Raw genomic sequence first — 19103 nt, 5'->3', positions numbered from 1 at the left:
GAAAAAACTCTAGTGTAGATGTAGCCTCACTCTGCATACTCCCAAAGGAAACAACTGTACAGCACGGACTTTATTGCTCTAAACCTGACCTGGACCCAAATAGATTTACTCAGGTAAGACATTGGCAGGTAGAGAGGCCTTGCACAATTTACACTCTGCCTTCTGATCCTTCCCTACTTGGTTAAGTGAGACCAGGGCAGGATGTAGCCCAGCATGGATTAGCAGTACAAGGTTCTTCAGTATTGCACAAGCCTTCAGGTTAGGAGCACCACAATAAAGATTTCTTTTGAAAAGCACATTGGTTAAGAAATTAACTAGGTCAAAATCAGCTCAGACAGACAAAGATATGGTAGATGGTTAATTCAATGAATATTTCAGCGTTTGTTTTGTATGAAAGATTAATTCTGTAGCCATGGTAACAGATCTAAAAGCTGCATTATGGCAGCTTAATGTTGCTTTAATTCAGTTAGTCGACTTTGTTTTGACTGGGTCTTTAGTTACAATTATGACTTAAGAAGATAGATTGTTTTGTTGGCAGGAAACTAGCAAGACTCAGAGTTGTGAAGGAGAGTTCCCAACAAGCTCTTCGCACCCTGGTACGGCCAAATTACGGTTCAGAGAACTAGGATTACTTCCTAGTTAAAGAACAAGCAAAAAATGGAATTCAGCACAGATTTCTTTGCTCCAAGTAGGCTTCCAGCACATGCTTGAGCAGGAAAAGTAGCTTGTTCCTTCGCTTTGTTTTCCCTTGGGAAATGAACTGAGCACTTTGTGGTTCACGAACACAATCCTACAGTGTGACATGACAAACAGCAATTCCCAGCCATGCTGCTTGTGATGTCACAGAACAGTGAATTCTGGAGTCCCTTCATTGATGCCTTGATGCTACGGTGAACACATGTCACTCTGGTAACCGAGGCCCAGTGCTTAGTCATTTAAAGGCTTGGTTTTTGAACACTCAGTTTAGCACTCCCTGAAGGGGCCTGCTTTTCAGCAATAGCTAACCACCCGCTCTTGGAAAGTCAGGACCTCTATGTCATCTCAGGTTGAGCACCCAAAAATCATGACTCCCTTTGGAACATGTTAACTTACTCACATGTGGGAGCACCTGGTTACATGACTAGGACACAATCAGGAAACTAGGGTTCTGTGCCCAGGCTGGCTGCTGGCTTGTGTGACCTTAGCTCAATTGCCTCCGAGTCTTTGCTATTTTAGACTAGAAGCTTTTCATAGTGGGGACCATCTCTTATGGGTTTATGCAGCATCAGTCACAAGAAAGGCCCAACCTGTGACTGCACACTTAGGTACCCCTGTAATACAAACAGAAAATAATGTAAAAAAAAAAAATCTAATAAAGCTTAAACTTATTTTTTGTGCTGAATGCTTCTTCTACCCCTTCCTCCACCACAGAAAACTAACAGGTACACCAGGCACAGAAGCCTGCAGTAAATGCATTTTCATTTTCAAGACATCATAAATACAATACCACAAAATTCCCATTAACAGTCAGTGGCCACAAAGCAGCCGTTGCTCTTGGGAGCTGAAACTGACTGAACAAACACTACCAGGTTGCGTGCATTATAGATCGTTGTAAGAACCTATAATTTCTGGTGCCTTGTATTTTAAAGATAATTAATAAGCAACTGTATGAAATCGAGTGACAGATTCCAGCCAAGAAAACAATAGACTGGAATCAGACATTGACAAAGGGTCCCAGGGACACAGCTACAAAACACCTACAGCATAGGCCCAATCCTCAGCCACAACTCTAGTGATTAAAGGCCGTCTTAAACCCGGCCTACATGACAAACAGGACACAGACCCCACGCCAGCATAAGAAAATAGCCAGGTGGCATAGTGTCAAGGCAGTCAAGTACGCCCTCACCATCGCCTGATGTACGGGGCATGCCAGACGTATGCTGCAGGTGAAACACTGCACTTAAAAGACAGCCCATGGACCCCCGAGAACTACCGTGGTAAATCTGAACAGTCCTGAGGCTGCTCCAGCTTGCATTGGTGAGTGAACCAGTCACAGGCATTGGGGAAGCGCAAAACCGGTATACGCACCTCTCTCTCACTCTCCTGACTAGAGTCTACTCTGCGCATAGGTCAGCCTGAGCCAAGCAGTAAGGTGGACTTGCACGTACTTATATGAGGCTACTCCTAGAAAACCAATTCTTTCCACAGAAAGATATCACACAAGAATAATTTTTCAATCACTATGACTTGATTTTTGTTTTGAGGTCAGCAAACTGTTCACAAGAAAGACAATGAAGAATCCTGCCTGGTCATGTTAAAAAGAGATGGCCTTCATGACATCCTGGAAATGAGTTTCACAGAAAGACTGAGCATTCTGTGAGGACTTCCTTTTGTTTGTTGCAAACCTGCTGCTTATTATAGTAACTTTCACCACACAATCATGATTTGATATATTTCTGACATACCCCACCAAAGTCACCTCTTTTTCTAAGCTGAACAGCTCAAGTCTTTCCTTTGTTGTCTTGTATGGAAGCTGTTCCACCCCCAAGTCATTTTCACTGCCCTTCTCTGCACCTTTTCGATTTAGCTGCATTACATTTCCAAAATGACTACCAAAATCACAAGAGAAATTGAGTGTTCAGCACCTGCACAGACCCACAGATTATTTCTGCATGGAAAACTGCCTTAAATATGTTTAGTTAAAAACTTCCTGCAAACACAACTCTAACAGTAATAAGAGAAACATTTCAAATTTCCAGAAGCAAGAAATGAAAATAATCTCAAAATATTTTAATATAGCAAGTTTTCCTAGAGAAAAGAACATAGAGGACACCAATGTATAACCAATTTACTATTTAGTCTCATGGTAAGCAACTGATTCAAAATTATTTGGTTAGAGTTACTAGTGTAACTAGAACCATGCTGCTTTGATGTCATGGTTTTATACAAATTGGCTGAGTTAGTTTTACTGTAAGTAAATTCAAGTTTACAAAGAAACAAAATAATTTAGCATATTATGCTATACTCCATTTCATGCTCAGCTCACAATGGTATAACCCTAGAAGACAAGATAAACAATACTTCAGCATTAGGTTAATAATGCCAAAACATACAGAAATTTTAATGCCAATTTACAACATAATACAATGCTTTACAAGGAGAGTTCTCTTGTCTGCTGGCCAAACAAGAACCAACAAGGTGAAAGCATTCAAGTACTTTATAGTGCATATCATATTGTCCACACTAAGAGGAATGTTTCATTCTTCTTATAGAATTATTGTTTCAAAACTGTGTCCTAAGTGTAATGCAACAATGAGCAAATTAAAATCACTGCCTCAAAGAGGAGGCCTAATTCCTACAAGTTATTTACAAAACCTGGATCAGTAAACAGTTTAAAAAAAAAAAAGAGCAAAATCGTAATGGCACAAAAAAACAAAGATCCTGGATGCTGCATAATCATTGTAGTATCTGAACTAGAATAGTACTGATGTAGTAAATCATTTAGTTAAAGTGTATATTCTTAATTCAAGAATATTTGCTGTCACAGTATACAGAGCAATTGTACAACTAAAGACAGGAAAAAAAGGTTTATACTTTGAAATTTGATTTTTTTTACTTAAAAACCTTCTTGATAAAATTTTAGAACTTGGCAAAATTAAGATCAGCATTCATTCTCTAGCAACATGTGTTAGTTTCTCCACTTTGTTCATTCTAGGGAGGATTTACAAAAACAAACAACATTGGCTTAATTCTGCTCCAAATGATAGAACTCATATTGACTTTAGTTAAAGCAGAGATATGCCAAATACTCCATGCTTTTGAAAACCCTGTCCTTCATGGTTGGTTTTTGATCACTGATTCAGAGACACCTGGATTGCCAGGTAAAGTGGGTGAGAGCAAATAATGCATGTTTTATATGCAACCCATGCCCAGACTGACATGATGGGAATCTCTTTCCTGAGAAACAGTGATTCTGAAAGAGACTTGCAGGTCATGGTGGATAAGCAACTAAACATTAGCTGCCAGTCTGACACTGTGGCCAAAACAGCTAATGAAACCTCTAGTCCCACTCAAGAGTTATTCTGCCTCTGCATTTGGCAGTGTTATGACTGCTGCTGGAATAATGTGTCCAGTTCTGGTGCCCACAATTCAAGGACATTGATAAATTGGAGGTGGTTCAAAGAAGAGCCATGAGAATGACTGAAAGTTAGAAAACCTGCCTTACCACAATGTTTAGCTTACCCAAGGACAATTAGGTCGTGGCTTAATCAGTCAGTGTCTGCATGGAGAACAAATTTAATAATGGACTCATCTAGCAGAGAAAAGTACAACACCCTCCCACGGCTGAAAGTTGGCACTAGACAAATTAAGACAGGAACTAAAGACTACATTTTTTAAACAACCAACTAATTAAGCATTGGGACAATTTACCAAGGATTATGGTGGATTCTCCATCTCAGTTTTTTTATGAAGACTTGGCTTTTTTTAAAAGCTCTGCACTGTGTCTGTTCTGGGAATTATTTTGGAGAAGTTTTCTGGCCTGTGTTATATAGGAGGTCAGACTAGCCAATTACAGTAGGACCCCAGACCAGAATCTATGAATCTGAGATTTTTGCACATGAAGGGAATATAGTCTCTTTACAAAGCAAAGCTGGAAGAAAAAGAACTTTGTCCCTGCCCCATGTATATTTTATTCTTTCCCACAATCTACAGAAAGCTCATGAAAACTTAGAGAATTTCTCTAAAGCCATGATGGCTGTATGGGGCAGAACGATGGCTACACCATATCTCGGCTCAGAAAGGTTTTGTATCATGTCTTTTTTCTTAGACTATGAAAAATTTAGAATCAAAAGTTATTTTCAAGTACATTTCTCTCACCATTTAAATTAATTACACATACTGTGGACTGAAATTAATCTCTTAGCCATTACATTTAAAACTACTGATCCAGATTTACTGGACCAGCCCAACTGAGATTGGCACAAAGTCTAGAAGAGGATGCATGCATATATGCATTACATCATGCTGGTATCTCCATGACACTGAATGGTGCTACACATCTGACTCCTGCTCTTTGGGTTATATCCCTTTTTAAACAGTCACACTCCCTATGCGGGTGGCCATAAGGAAGAATGCAGTCAGATCCACTACGGCAGCCCTGAAAGAATGCTGTCATCTACTGACCAACTAAGGCAGGTTTAAGTCTGCTCAGTGCTGTCAGAGCAGCATGTAGCATAATTTACAGTTTGGAGAATCTTGCTCATAATTCTCTTCTCAGTTGTAGCAACTGATCTTCCAAGAGAACACACAACACAAACATAGCTTGGCATTGCATTCATTCTGGAGTTCACATTGCTCTACCGTAATTACTATGAAAGCAAAAAAAAAAAATCACCGGAAAGGGAGGAGGGGATGGGGCAGAAGGATGCTTTTACAAGATTTGGTCCCAGCATTAATGCTAAATACATACACAGTAAGCAAAAAGCAGGAACAGGGCCAAGTCACTACTAGTGACATTGTCAGGTTAAACCTTTTCTTCCCCTCGAAATCCATATCCTATTAATACACATTTCTCCTGTAACTTTGCAGCACAGTCATTCACAACACCACAAGCTTTTCTTTAGGAACACATTTTGCATTCACCAAATCTGGTCTGTAAAGTTGCCATGTGCTGAAGGCACAGAGACCAAAGAGGGAAAAAAAAAAAGGAAAAAGCTGGGGTGGGTGGATGAGAAGAAGCAAATCCAGAATCAAAAATTTACTGTCCAAATTATATTTAAAAGGGACCAACTCTTAAAGCTGCTGTCACTTTGTACTGAATAATAAATACTGCAAAGTAACAAATATTATTATTATTAAAGTAAAAGCTTCAGCAAATACCTTGAAGTTTTAAAACTAATACACCAATGTGTTTATTAGTTTAAAGAATGTCCATAATAAAAAAAACAAGAGTGCAAAAAAGATTCTTCCATTCTATCATTTTTGGAGGAAGCGGCTGATTTTGGCTGCCAATTTTTACTTAGAAATTATCTGTTTTTCAAGGTGCGTTCCTCACAGAATAAGAGCTTGCTGAGAGACCAAACCAAGGAGTCATGTCTTTCAAAGTTATCCCAAGCGTAGCAGCAACTGACATTTTATTACATAACAAAGAAAATCCAAACTCCTCTTTCAGGTATAGCTCCTGACAAGAGCTCCTGAATATCAGCAGACCCCAGCTGAGCCTCTGGATATCATCTGTGCTCCTCCAGTGTCTGTTCTGGCTAGGAATAAAAAGCACATCCAGTATGTTCACTATCTGTACCCTCTGGAGCTTGCACATGTTGATGAGCCATCTGAAAGACGCATAAAAGAGAACTGGTTAATCAGAAATGAAAAAACTTCCACGTCCACAGCACATTCATTTCACCAGATCCGAAAGAACTGTTTATGCTGATATGCCAAGTATACATTCATTTCCTCCACCACCCTTCTAGACAAAAGAACACCAGCACATAGCAGGGCTGCATATCAGCTGGGCAAAGGCAATTAGGAAGTGTGTATTCCACCGATATTATGGAAAGCAATTGGGTAGGCAGAATCGACAGGAGGTGACGCTACTAACGGTCACCAAAAGATCCATGGACTATTTAGTGGCATGTGATACGAATCGTGCTTTTAGGTCTCATCAGAAAAGATACGGGACTAGACTCTCTCCTTTGCCAAAGCTTACTGACTGCTAATGAGAAGAAGGCCCTGAGATCTAGTCGCCAAGCTCTGATCTTGTGGCTCAGCTACAGCCCTGACAAAAATTAGACCAAGTTTTTGGGCAGCTTGTGGTTCTGGGACAGCGTAGCCAGCCACAACTATAGCAGAGCTCCACTTTTCTCCCTCCTTCCCTTCATATATTCCTCATGCGGAAGTGCTAAGGTGAGAAACTCAGGTACAGGGCCAGATTTAGTCCACTTGCACCAACAGCGAGTTCTCTGTTGGGCATTTTTAGCCAAATTATGGCCCCTTAACGCGGGCTTAATAATGCAAAGAGCTGTAACATTGCAGGGACTCTGACCCCACACCTCCACAGCTGCACCATGTCCATCTTTGTGTCAGAGGCAACACTGGGGCCTTTTTAGAGTTGGTCCAAGGAACAGTGGTTACAATATAGATAGTAATACACTGAAGTGCAGCTTCTTTTGATCACTCCCAGATCTCAGAGGCCAACTTTTCTCTCTATTCAAGCCCACTTGGAGAGGAATCTTTCCTCCACCTGCTGGAGAATTACACCTTTATATGCATGGAGAGTAACAGTCTGTCTCCACAGGCTGGTTGAGAGATCCCTCATCCAAATCGAGCTAGCACAGAAGAAGATAAGAGACAGTCTTTTTACTTGTTTAAAAAAAACTAAATGATCAATGGCAGATTCTTACTTACTGTAAGTTAACTCTTCCCCAGCTCTCTTGCGTGACTGGTCCCCTCTGGGAAAGAATGGGGAGAAAAGACTGGTCAGAGACTCAAACACAAAAAATAGCATGGAAACCAATGACTGAAAAGTCATCACAGTTAATTCAGTAGAAATTAAGCAGCATGCAGCTATGCTAATGAGAACAGTCAAACAATATGACTGAGGGAATCAATACACCTGGTACAATAAAAAGTATGATCTGACAATTGGATAGTTTAGTTATTCTATCCTTTCCTTTAAAATTGATTTTAAAAGTAAGTTGAATTCTTATGATAAATAAAAAAGCTCATCCTCTCTTGTAAGATAAAATGCTCAGATATAGTCTGGTCTCAAATCAGACAATTTTATTTAAATCCCTACTGATTATAATATAAAATTATTTGTGAAGATCTGAAAAATTTTCAAATTTAGTAATTGCTGCACTCTTCCTCTTCTGATTTACTAATTTCCCATACAATTCTCTAAACAGAAGAATGTTTTAAAACACTTCTTTGTAAAATCCTGGCTCCACAGTCATCAACAGCAACACTCACCTAAAAAAAAAAAAAAAAGCCAGGACTTCATCACTTTGTCTTTATTGACTAGTACTTGCAGAAAACTCTGCTGCTGTGTCATTTTATTTGAAGTAATGTGGCAGTTTGACCACAATGAGGCAAGAGAGATGTCTCAATTTATTTTTTCACGCTCGTCAATCTCACACTTATCTTCCAGCTGACAATCCAGATCAGACATTCATGCAACACAACAGAAAATAGCAAACCTCTTTAAACCCACCCTTTTGGAAGGTGAGCTTCTTGTGCGCACTTTGTTTAAAGTTATTAATGAGAGAACTGCCATTAAATGATTAGGTAACTTCCCCACCACTGTCAGTTCCACTCATTTGATTATCACTAATGAAAACTTTTTGGAGGCGTGCCTGTTAAGTAATTAGTGCGGCAATATGCAGTCTCCATGTGGATAATACTCGTGAGAAATGTGGAGCAGTGACAACGTCAACAACCTGGTGCATTTACCAAAAGTGTCATTTGGGAAATACAAATGTTGTTTTGACTTCAGAGATTAGATATCAGGCTGCTAAAATTGATGTCTTTTTGATCTGTCATTTTAAATACTGACTAGTACACCAGAATCTTAGTCTAATTGCAAGAAATAATCCCCATCCCAATACCCATTCTTTTGATGCTCAGCTGAATTTTAGCAACTTTAGAACACAAAAACTGTTTTATCAGGATTTGAATGTAAATTACACAAGCAGTCATCTATACAATTAAATTAGAGAGGAACTAAAAGCACCCTGGCTTACTTTGAAGTAGGCTCCCCTCTACTTCAAAGTAAAACATCTACACACAAGTAGCCCCTACTTCAAAGTAAGGGACCAGGAAATGATGCAGGCACCAGGACACATGGATGCGGCCAGCATGCCCAGTGCGGAAGAGGGTGGCCGTTGCCTTGTGGAGGCTGGCCACCCCGGACAGCCACCGGTCCATCAGCCACCAATTCAGTGTTGGCAATGCCACCACTGGAGCAGTGCTGATCAAAGCAAGTCCGGCCCCGATCATGGACCCACCCTGGGAGGGGGCTACTGGAGAGGGGGCCCCTGAGAGGAGAGGGGCCTCCTGATCAGGCGTTCTTGGATATGTCTTCCATCCCCCCCCACACCTCCGAAGGTCATCTGAGTCATCAACATGGTGGCTCCTGCAATGCGTCATGACCCGGGGGACCTGGGCACTGCCCTCTTCAGGTTTGCGGACCTGGGCTTCCCCAATTGTTTCGGAGCCCTGGATGGGATGCATGTGGTGATCCAGGCTCTGGACCACAGAGCAGGCGCCTACATTAAACAGGAAGGTGTACCACTCGGCCGTGAGGGGCAGTTTCCTGGACGTGTGTGTGGGGTGGTCAGGCAGGGCTCACGACACCCAGGTATTCCAGAATTCGTGGCTGGGATGCTGGAGGGCATGTATGTCCCTGTGTGGGAGGCACCACTCAGGGACATCACGATGTGCCCCTGCATCATTGCCGATGCCACATATCTGCTGCACCCGTGGCTCGTGTGGCCCTATACCAGCCATCCCATACTGGCCCAGGACACCTCTAACAGCCACCTCAACCATGCCAGGGGCACATAGAGCAGGTGTTTGGGAGGCTGAAGGGGAGGTTTCACAGACTCCTCACCAGGCTGGATGTCAGCCTCCCAAACATCCCTTTGGTCATCACCGCCTGCTATAACCTCCACAACCTTGTACAGGGCTGGCAGGAGCCCTTTATCCAGGGCTGGGCCGCACACCTGGGTGCCAGCTACGAACAGCCAGCCACTGCCCCTTGCCACAAGGGCCAAAGGGATGGGGTCAGGGTCGAGGAGACCTTATGCCAGGCCTTTACACAGGGTCGGCCCTAACCCTTCCAGCCACACTCCAGACCATGGCTCCCCCCGACTCATCCACCCCTCACGGTCCCCCACCAATAGGAATAGAAATAGGATGTAGTATATGGCTGTAGAGGAGGGATTCCCAACCTATGGGTTGGGACCCAAACATGGGTCCCATTAGATTTGTTAAAGGTCGCCAGCTGGGCAGTTCTCAGCTGCATGTGGCTGTTAAAGAAGCCATTTGCAGTTTAACACTGCTGACTGAGGCAGATATCTATCAATAGTGATAGCTGCCATCTCCAGCAGCTCTCTCTATCACTAGGGACAGCAATTACCTTATGCCTAGGTGCTGAAACCTTAACACTTGAGTTAATTGCTTGGAGCAGGAGGGCTGGGGAGCCACCCAGCCTAGCAGTCCCAGTTAACAGGCTGCAGGAGGAAGACAAGTGTCTAAGGCTGGGGCTGATGAGGGACGCAGGAGTGGGGTCTAAGACTGGGGGAAGTTTGAGGCTGCAGGGAGGTTGTAAAGCTGGGGATGGTTTGGGGCTGCTGGTGGGGGTGTTAAGTCTGGGGGCAGTTTGGGACCTTGGAGGGATGGGGTTTAAAATCTGGCCAAGGGTGAGGTCTGTGGGGCGGGCGGGTCTAATACAGTAAACCCATGAGTTACCCAGGGGTTGTTCCTGCAACCCCTGTATAACTTGAATTTTCCTGCAAGGGGAGGGGAGCCAGGAACCACCGGAGCTGGTCAGTTTCCTGGCTCCCAGAGTGGCAGGAGTTGGGAACCAGGGTCAGGCTGGTTCCAGTCTTCCCATGGCTTGTGGGGCAAGGAAACTGATCAGCTCATGGCTGGTCAGTTTAATGCTCCTGCCATTGCAGGGGAGGGAACCAGGGTAAGAGCCTTCTCCCTCTCTTCCCCCAGCCTAAGGGCTGTCAGACAGCTGCATGTCTGAGGGAAGGGAGGGAAAAGGCTCCAGCCATGGGGCTGTGGGTCTCCCTGCCCCTGAACAGGGACCCTGCTCATATAATTGGGGGAAGTTTGCTCATATAATGAACAAAGATAAACCCAAATTCTAGTTATTCCTTATCCAAAGGACTGTCATCCTCCCACTACACAGGTAGCATTTGATAGTTTCCGTGAAATTTAAAAACAAAACAAAACTGATATTAACCCAACTTTACAGACTGAGATAGAAAACTAAACTAAAGATATTAAAGCCCAAGAGCCTCCCAAGCCAGTGGGGGCAGAAAACCCCCCAAAAGATTATTTACTAAATGCACTAATATTGTCAGTCCTTTACAAACAGGCAAAGGTGTTTTCCTGCACCCATGAAGATACTAGTACAGGATTAGGGCCACAGAGGTAAGAAAGTAAGTGTCCCCACCCAGGAGAGATTCAGGTGCCATCCAGGTGATTTGCAGAGTGGCTATAACCACCCACAGCCAGCACCCTGTGTTTCCATTGGTAATGCATGTTTTCACATACTGATTACAGTCCACACCCTAGGCGAAGTTGCAGGCAAAGAAAGAGCACAGGGGAAATAAAGCAGAACAAACGAGAGAACATGAAAAAAAAATCTTCTGAAGAACAAGGAGGAGAAAATAGGAGAGGAGGAAGGGCGGAACAGAAAAGAGGTGAAAGCATAGACAGGAAGTCACAATTGTATGTGGAGAGTGAAATGACTCCAGTGAAGGCAGAGTCAAACGAGGGTAGCATGATGAGGTAAAAAAAGGTGAAATTTGCTGCAATATCTGGAGGGGAGCAAAGTGACAATTTGGGGGATCAAACCAGAAAGAGAAAGACTTCTGCAGTCAAAGCTCCATAGACACACAAGAATTTTTAATTACTTGTTCTGAGACAATAAATGCTTATTCATGTAAATCTGTGCTCCCAGAAAGCTCTGCAAGAAGAAAGGCTGGCTTATCTACAGCATTTTTAATGTAGGCTTTTAAATAAAGCTCTGTGTTACATTGATAAAATAGCTATATACCAAGACAGAGCTGTCAGCATAGCTTGATGGGAAAGAGTTAAACCCTTTATGATAAAACTATGACTCATTAATTATTGACCTATGGCATCACAGAAAAAGATCTTTCAAATTAAATTTAGAGTTTGGAGTATTGCCAACATTTAAAAAGCTCAGCCCAAGGTTTGCTTATGAATAATCTCTGAGGAAATATAGTTTAACCTCTCAAAAACAGACATTTCAAACTCAGATTCCCAGGTTTAAGTGATTACATGTAATTGTATGAATAAATATTTTTACTGGCAAAAATGATGCTTTAGAACTATCAAGTCATCTTATGAATATACGCCCATAAAGTTCTTTCTACTCTTGACCCCTCATCTTTCTATTTTAAGAGCATGTTTTTAAATGAGGGTTTAATATAGCAAGAACTTCTACTTTTCTTAGCTAAATCTGTAGGCCTAACTCATAAAGATTCACTCTGGATGCTTATTTTATGTAGACAATACTAAGCTCAGCGTCCATCTCCCATTTGTTCCTCTGCTCCCAAAGAACCCCACAACTAAGAACAAGCCACAATGCAAGAGGACAATGTGGGGGGCATTCTTTTAATGACTTAGATGTTTCTCAAAAGGAACTTAAATTCTACTCTATTACCTTTGAAATTAAGTGTGTCGAAATTTAAAAAACAAGGCTTGACTAAATTCCAAGTTAGTATAAACACCCTCTTATTTTCTGAAACTATTCCATATATGCAAGTAGAATTTAACAAAACACATTAGAAAACATGTGAGTCTTCAAATTACCTTGGTATTTAGTTGGTAAAGGGCATATAAGAAATACTTAAAATTTAGTACCTAATTTTACTGTCATTAATCTTAGCATTAGGATGCACCCTGTCTACTGAAGCCGTTATTAACTACAGAGTTCTGGTTCTGTGTCAAAAGACAGGTAGATGATTATTCTTTAGCATTAGTACTTTGAACAGTAGGACATTTACTAATGACATTTCTACTTCAGTAAGCGGAACTCGCACTTGAGATATTTCAAAGTTGATCAGAAAGCTATACACTGAAACTTAGACATGCTCAGCTACATGAAGGTCAACACCAACATCTTAAGAGTGATCTTTTATTTTATATATATGTTTTCTGACTGGGGAGAACAAAGTTTTGCGTTTCCTGATGGCCAACGTACATTGTCATTCTATCTAGGAAATAAAGAATTAGCTTCTTAGAAATACCGATCACCAACTGAAATCCTATAATATTATTTTAAGTGATAACTGAGGGCCTTAAGATTATCATCTACAAATTCCCTTTCTGTGAGAATATTGTATACCTACTATTGTTATAAGCAACACTCAGGGTTAAAATAACTGATATTTGGAGAAAAATAAAATTCTTTTACTCAGTTTATTTACTTTGTGTATTTGTTAGTACTCAGGGTATAATCTACTTCAATGCTTTGTAGAAGGTCACTTTCACGCCCTGCCTCATGCACTAGCTGCTTCCAGCTGTGATACGCCGATGAAAGCATCTGAGCTGGCCAACTCCCTCAGCCTAACCTTGGTGTTTCTGGCTCTTGCAGAGGGAGCCAGGAGCACTGGCAGTCATATGCTGCACTCTGCCAAGCCCACTGAAAGACAAACAGCAGGCAAGACATGTGAGCATGGACTAAAGGGGGAAGAGAGGGTGAGCACAATAGGCCCTAGCAGGAATTCAGATGGTGTCCTTTTACTACTTCAGGAAAAAGCCTACACTTGCAGGCGTTGTCCCTTCTACTGATTCCCAGACAATGGGAGTGACGGGGGTAGTGTCTGCAGGCAAGCACCCTGTGCTGCCATTCCCCCAGCTAGGAGGGAGGAATGGCAACACACAGAGCTGCTTCCTTCCCCCACCAGGCAAAGCCAGCCACACAGAATCTTTAGTCCCAGCTCCCTGCTGCTTCCCTCTGCAGCTGGGAGCCAGCGCTCACACTCCTGTCATAAGACGACAATCTTTAAGACTTGCCAGTGGCTGGAGAGCCACGGCTGGTTTGCCCAGCTGCTGAGGAGCGTGTGCCTAGAGCCTCATGGGCTGGATCAAAGCAAGCAGGGGCCTGTAGGTTCCCCATCCTTGGTCTAAACAAAGCAAAAGCATCTCAGTTTTTGAAAAGTGCTCATCACCTTGTTCCTATTGCCTTTAATGAAATGTATGGATGCTCAGAACTTCTGAAAAATCAGGCCACATTATTAGGCGCTTAAATGTAGCTTTAAATGCATAAATATCCAAATCTGAAAATTCTGGTTCAAGTCTTTAGACTAATATTCAGCATTGTATTGAATACAATATTTAATATTGTATAGTTTTTTTTTTTTAAAAGAGTATACGATTTTAATAGTTTCATTGTTGTCTAGGCTAATAATTATTACCTGGTAAATCCATTCTGCATAAGCTCTCTTTGAAGTTTCTGGTCTTGAGCAGCATATTCCTGAAGCTCAGATTCCACAGCAGGAGGGAGAATGTTTGGGATGAATTTAGAAAATAAAGCTGGTGCCATCTGAACCCACTCTAAAAGCAAAAAACAATGACAAAAGATGTAAAACAGAAAAAAATCTTGAGTTTTTTTTTTTTTTTTTTAAAAGGACTTACTAATTATTACTTTTAAGATGGACTGAAAGTTTTTTGAAATATTACATATATTGTTTAATATCTTGAATTAAAAGACTACGTAGCCTGGAAGTCTCTCATGTTTTGAGTCCAGCCTAGTGTAGACAAGGCAAGTTGTACTTTCAGCATGTGCTCACTGTAAACCTAAGGTTTCCCTCATAGGGGCTTACTTGAGCAGTGAGCATACCTTAGCTAAAGTTTTTTTAAACAAACGTCTTGTTCCTAGTATAGTCATGACTGAATACATTCACTACTGTAGGAGAGTTCACCAACAACTTACACACAAACAATACCACCTTTCACACTGTGCAGTAAGTTCAAGGTACTCTACCATTTAATACACACACACACACACACACACACACACACACACACTTCCCCTATACTATACCATAGAAAAGCTGTCACAGATTGTGGATGTAAAAGAGCATCTATCTGGGAATACTCTGAAGACATTTGTTTCCTGGTTGAAAAAGGAAAACATGTTATGTTTAATCAGTGCAAGGAGATGCAGGGCCTTGCTGCAAGAATGAAACATGACAAGGAAAATTGTTTATTGAGAGAAAATGTCATGACTGAAGATATTGGCATGTCTGAGGAACAATGTAGGAACTCTGCAATGCATCATTTTACAAGACTCTGTGCTTTTTTAGTATAAGTGTGATTTGATAAGCAAATTCCAAAGCTGTTTGGAAAGGTGCTATCCTAGAAAAACGTTTCTTAGCTAATCCCTTTGGCATGTTTAATCAGTTAACTAAGCTCAGAATCTAAGTATACAATACAGGAAGCTGCAGTAAGAGAAATCCAGAGTTGCCCATTACCAGTGAGGATATGCTCTTTTTAAATACATTTTCCTTCTCCAGTACTTAAAAGTAAAAGGCTGAAGATGAAAGGCATCACCAGTTTCCTTCCGCTACCTCTTATATTTTTAAATGTTTGATAAAAATAAAAACATGCCTGCTAAGAGTGTTTTATCTGTGAAATCTGTAGATCATCTGAGCACCACATCACTGGCCCTTATGCAGAATACTCAACAGACACTTAAAGCATCCTCGATTGTTTCTGGCTCTGAGCAGTAATTCTATGGAAAAGAAGATATGATGGCACCTGGGTATAATCTTCCAGGCAGTTACAGCAGCACAAAACAAGAATAATTCCATGGAGCTAAATATTGGTATTGTGGGTAAAAGAAAACCCAGTGTTATTTTTGTATCTGGGAAGAAATACAACAAGGAAATGAAGGGGCATGGCAAAAGTTCATTCCAGGAACTAATCAGGGGGCCCAGCACATTCTCTCTTTTCACCACCAATGAGATGCTTTTGGCACTAGAGATTTACAGCACAGACCATACGTGATCACTAACTAGAGCATAACAAATACAACTTCATTACAATCTGTTAAAGTTACAGATTATATGCCTATTAACGCTTGTAACAATTGCACAGCTCATGAAATGGCAAACTGCACATAGCAGTGAGTAATGATTATTTTTAATTACCTGCTGCTCCACAGTCACAACTCCCTGTGAATATTGATTAGGGCTTCTTTCAAAATTACACCTTAACTATACCTTCTCAATTTCACATTAAGTTTCTAATGCATGAAAAATCTCAGAGTACATCTACACTGCCATAGAAAACTCATGGCACCAAGTTTGAGAGCCCAGCTAGCTGAAAGACTCGCAGAGCGCAAGCTGCAGTGTTGAACATTGCAATGCAGACAACTGCAGGGAGGGGCTCAGAGCTCCCCACTCATGGGAACATCCCCACTGCAACTGTATAGCCCCACAACCTGAGTCCTGAGAGCTGGGTCTTTGTGCAGTGCCACAAGTCTTTTATTGCAGTGTAGCGATACCCTCGCACACCATTTTCTTGGCTCACTGAGATAAGATTAGCCATGAAGCCCACAGTATATCATTTTTACCTCAGGGCAAAATAAAATTTTATTGTGTAATAAAAATGATGAATTATGTATTTTTCTTTGCTATAGCAATATTACTTCTGTAATCATCATAGCATGATAGATGGAAAGCTCATTTAAACGGAAAGGACATATCCCCACTGTGTTATCTATTTTGTTTTTCCAATATCTGCCACTAGTGTCCTACTGAGCAGCCTCACCCCCTTATAGGCTACGTCTACACATGCCCCAAAACTTCGAAATGGCCACGCAAGTGGCCATTTCAAAGTTTGGGGCACGTGTAGACACGGCCATAGTGATACAAAAAAGCACAGTGCTCAGGTGTTCAGTCTCCGCTTTCATATTTTAAACCGTTAAGTGAAGGCAGGAGCCCAATGCAAGACTCAACCCTTCTGTAGAGGTCACACCACAGATCTACTGCATTTAAAACACAGGCTTTGTTGTGGCATTACACAACACAGCTGAACACTGACAGATAAGATCCTGAAATTCTCTCTTTTTACTGATAGATAATATTCTAGTTAGCTGACTGCATACAAGTTTGTGGAATGTTTTGGCACTATAGTACAATGTAGATTCCAAAACAAAGCAATGAATATTTACCTGGTCTAAGGGTATACAGGCCTTTCACAATATTTGCCATGGTTGAAGGGGTTATTTGAAACGGTGTTGACTGAGCTTCTAAAAGTAAAGCTGAAATGAAAAGAGAAGCCTGATAAGCCATTGTCTTGGTCAAATACTTTAGGTTCTTGGCGTATATTTTTAGCAGTTAAATAAAGTTATTTTTGCCTGCTCTGTCTGTCACCTGATGTTCCTAACAAGAGAACCAAGTGACAGACAAGTGAGTGACAAATGCATTCTTACAGGTATAAGCATAACCTTTTAGTCAAAGTGTTAAATACAGTATGAAGTTGTGTTGGGTGAAAAGGTGGAATACTACTTTAGCTTTCTCCTGTTACACTTAAGCATAAGGGTCTTGGGGGGGTGCGGAAACAGGCAAGTAATTGTATTTCCATGATTCTGAGACAGAACTGAAGTAAATGCAAGTTATTCCTTTCAGTAATGTTCACAGGGCAATAGTAAGCATAAGAATTTTTACAAATAACTGTAATAAGGCATTTACCACTGGTGCCAATATCTGCTCTGAATTTGAACTCGAAACATGAATACTCTTCTTGAATCAAAAACTGTTTTTTATTTCCAAATCAGCTATAAGCAAGAGTGCTTTTTCTTTTTTTTGAACAGAAAACTTTTCATTCTTGATGTACTTATTGGCTTAATATGTAATTGGGAGACCCTATCAATAACTATAGTTTCCTATGGATGTGTGTAACGATCGTTGATTTGATAGCTATTATGAAGCATATTATGCGACATTAGTTTTTAACATGAAGTGGATTTGAGTAATGCTGTACCTGTACATTAACAGAATGAATTACAAGTACTTCATATTGTAGTTAAAGAGCTACACTTGCTCCAAGTCCTCCTTGCCAATGTTTTTATATTTCTAGAGCCCACTGGTCAGCATGTTACACAATCCACTTCCTGACCCATCCACAAAGCATTGCCCTGCCTCTTTAGCTTATACTCTAGAAACAAATGTTTTTACCTTTAGCACTTCCCCAGTTTAGTCCCCAATAGTGATTAAGATGGTAGACACCACTTATCGTGTATTTTTTCAAATAAGGTCTTTCCCCTTGTATTGTGTAAAAGGCCTCTAAAAAAACTGGAAACTGACTAGAGAAATCTCCTTCTAATATTTCAATTACAATAATCGAAGGTGCTATTTGTAACTAAAGGTTGAACCTCTCTAATCCAGCAGCCTTGCGACCTGACTAATGCTGAATGAGAGAATTTGCTGGAGCAGGGGAGCTCAATATTGTTCAGTAGCATTACCAAACACTTTCACTGTTTACTGAGCTCTCAAAAGACATTTAGCAGTAAGTTACAGCTAAACAACAGCACAGAATGAGAGGCAGGACTGGAGGCTACAAAACTTTATGGGACCATAGGAAACTTGGCCACAATCACGGGAAGTGGCTGTCTGGGTAATTAAACCACACCAGATTACAGTTGCTGCCAGACAAGAGTGTGCTGGATTACAGAGGTTCAACCTTTATTAGACGTGTGGAAGAAACTGAGGCACCTCTGTTACTTTGTAAGAAGTGTGATTTCAAAATCAGTGTCCCTTTGAATCTGAAAATTTTGAAAAATTAGCGATTTGCATACAATGAAACATTTGCAACCTTCTTCCTACAAGGGTCTCTAAGCTGGTCAGGAAAAACACATACAGTGCTATCACGGAGTGAATAAGGATTTCTGACAATGTGTACAGCTACCCAAACATGGTCTAGAAGAAATTAAACTACAGGTATTTTATGAATCTAGAAGCACGAGCCCAGCCAACTAGGAGCAACTGTAAAATGGCTCTCTCGATCAGTAATTCCCAGCCTTTTCACTGGTGTGAACCCCCAATCACACCCCCCAAAACCCACTGCGGATCCCCAAAGCCACTTCTAGGCACCACGTATACTTCCTTAAATGAAAAAAACCACAAAATATATTTTTCAGACAGCCATTAATATCATTTGAAGATATTTAATTTAAAAATAATTGATTGCAACTTTCCAATGTATTTAAAACTTACTTTCTATGATCATATATATCTTTTTCCCCCCTCCCAGACTCCTGAAATACCCTCAGACCTCAGGTTGGGAACCAGTGATCTAGATCTAAAATGAAAGCAATGTATCTACTGGATATAGGTTTTGATGTCTTTTTCAGT

The 19103-nt window shown here is 41.1% G+C and overlaps 1 protein-coding gene across 4 annotated transcripts in view; it reads right to left on the bottom strand.

Moving 5' to 3' along the window:
- Nucleotides 1-2759: 2759 nt before the first annotated feature.
- The window catches only part of CACUL1 (CDK2 associated cullin domain 1), a 61692-nt gene continuing 45348 nt past the window's right edge, over nt 2760-19103 (bottom strand). For 2 of the 4 annotated variants that reach the window (XM_074999793.1, XM_074999795.1), the window contains 4 exons: nt 16922-17011; nt 14160-14298; nt 7387-7430; nt 2760-6311 (listed from right to left, as the gene is read on the bottom strand). In XM_074999793.1, the coding sequence (XP_074855894.1) occupies nt 6271-6311; nt 7387-7430; nt 14160-14298; nt 16922-17011 (314 nt within the window). In that variant the 3' untranslated portion in view covers nt 2760-6270. The remainder of the gene's footprint in view (nt 6312-7386; nt 7431-14159; nt 14299-16921; nt 17012-19103) is intronic. The other 2 variants (XM_074999794.1, XM_074999796.1) reach the window with 1 other exon arrangement.

Source organism: Carettochelys insculpta, chromosome 7 (assembly GCF_033958435.1).
Source record: "Carettochelys insculpta isolate YL-2023 chromosome 7, ASM3395843v1, whole genome shotgun sequence".
In the NCBI taxonomy this organism is placed as follows: domain Eukaryota; kingdom Metazoa; phylum Chordata; order Testudines; family Carettochelyidae; genus Carettochelys; species Carettochelys insculpta.
Note: the sequence above shows the minus strand (reverse complement) of the source record. Positions and strands in the feature narration are given on the sequence as shown.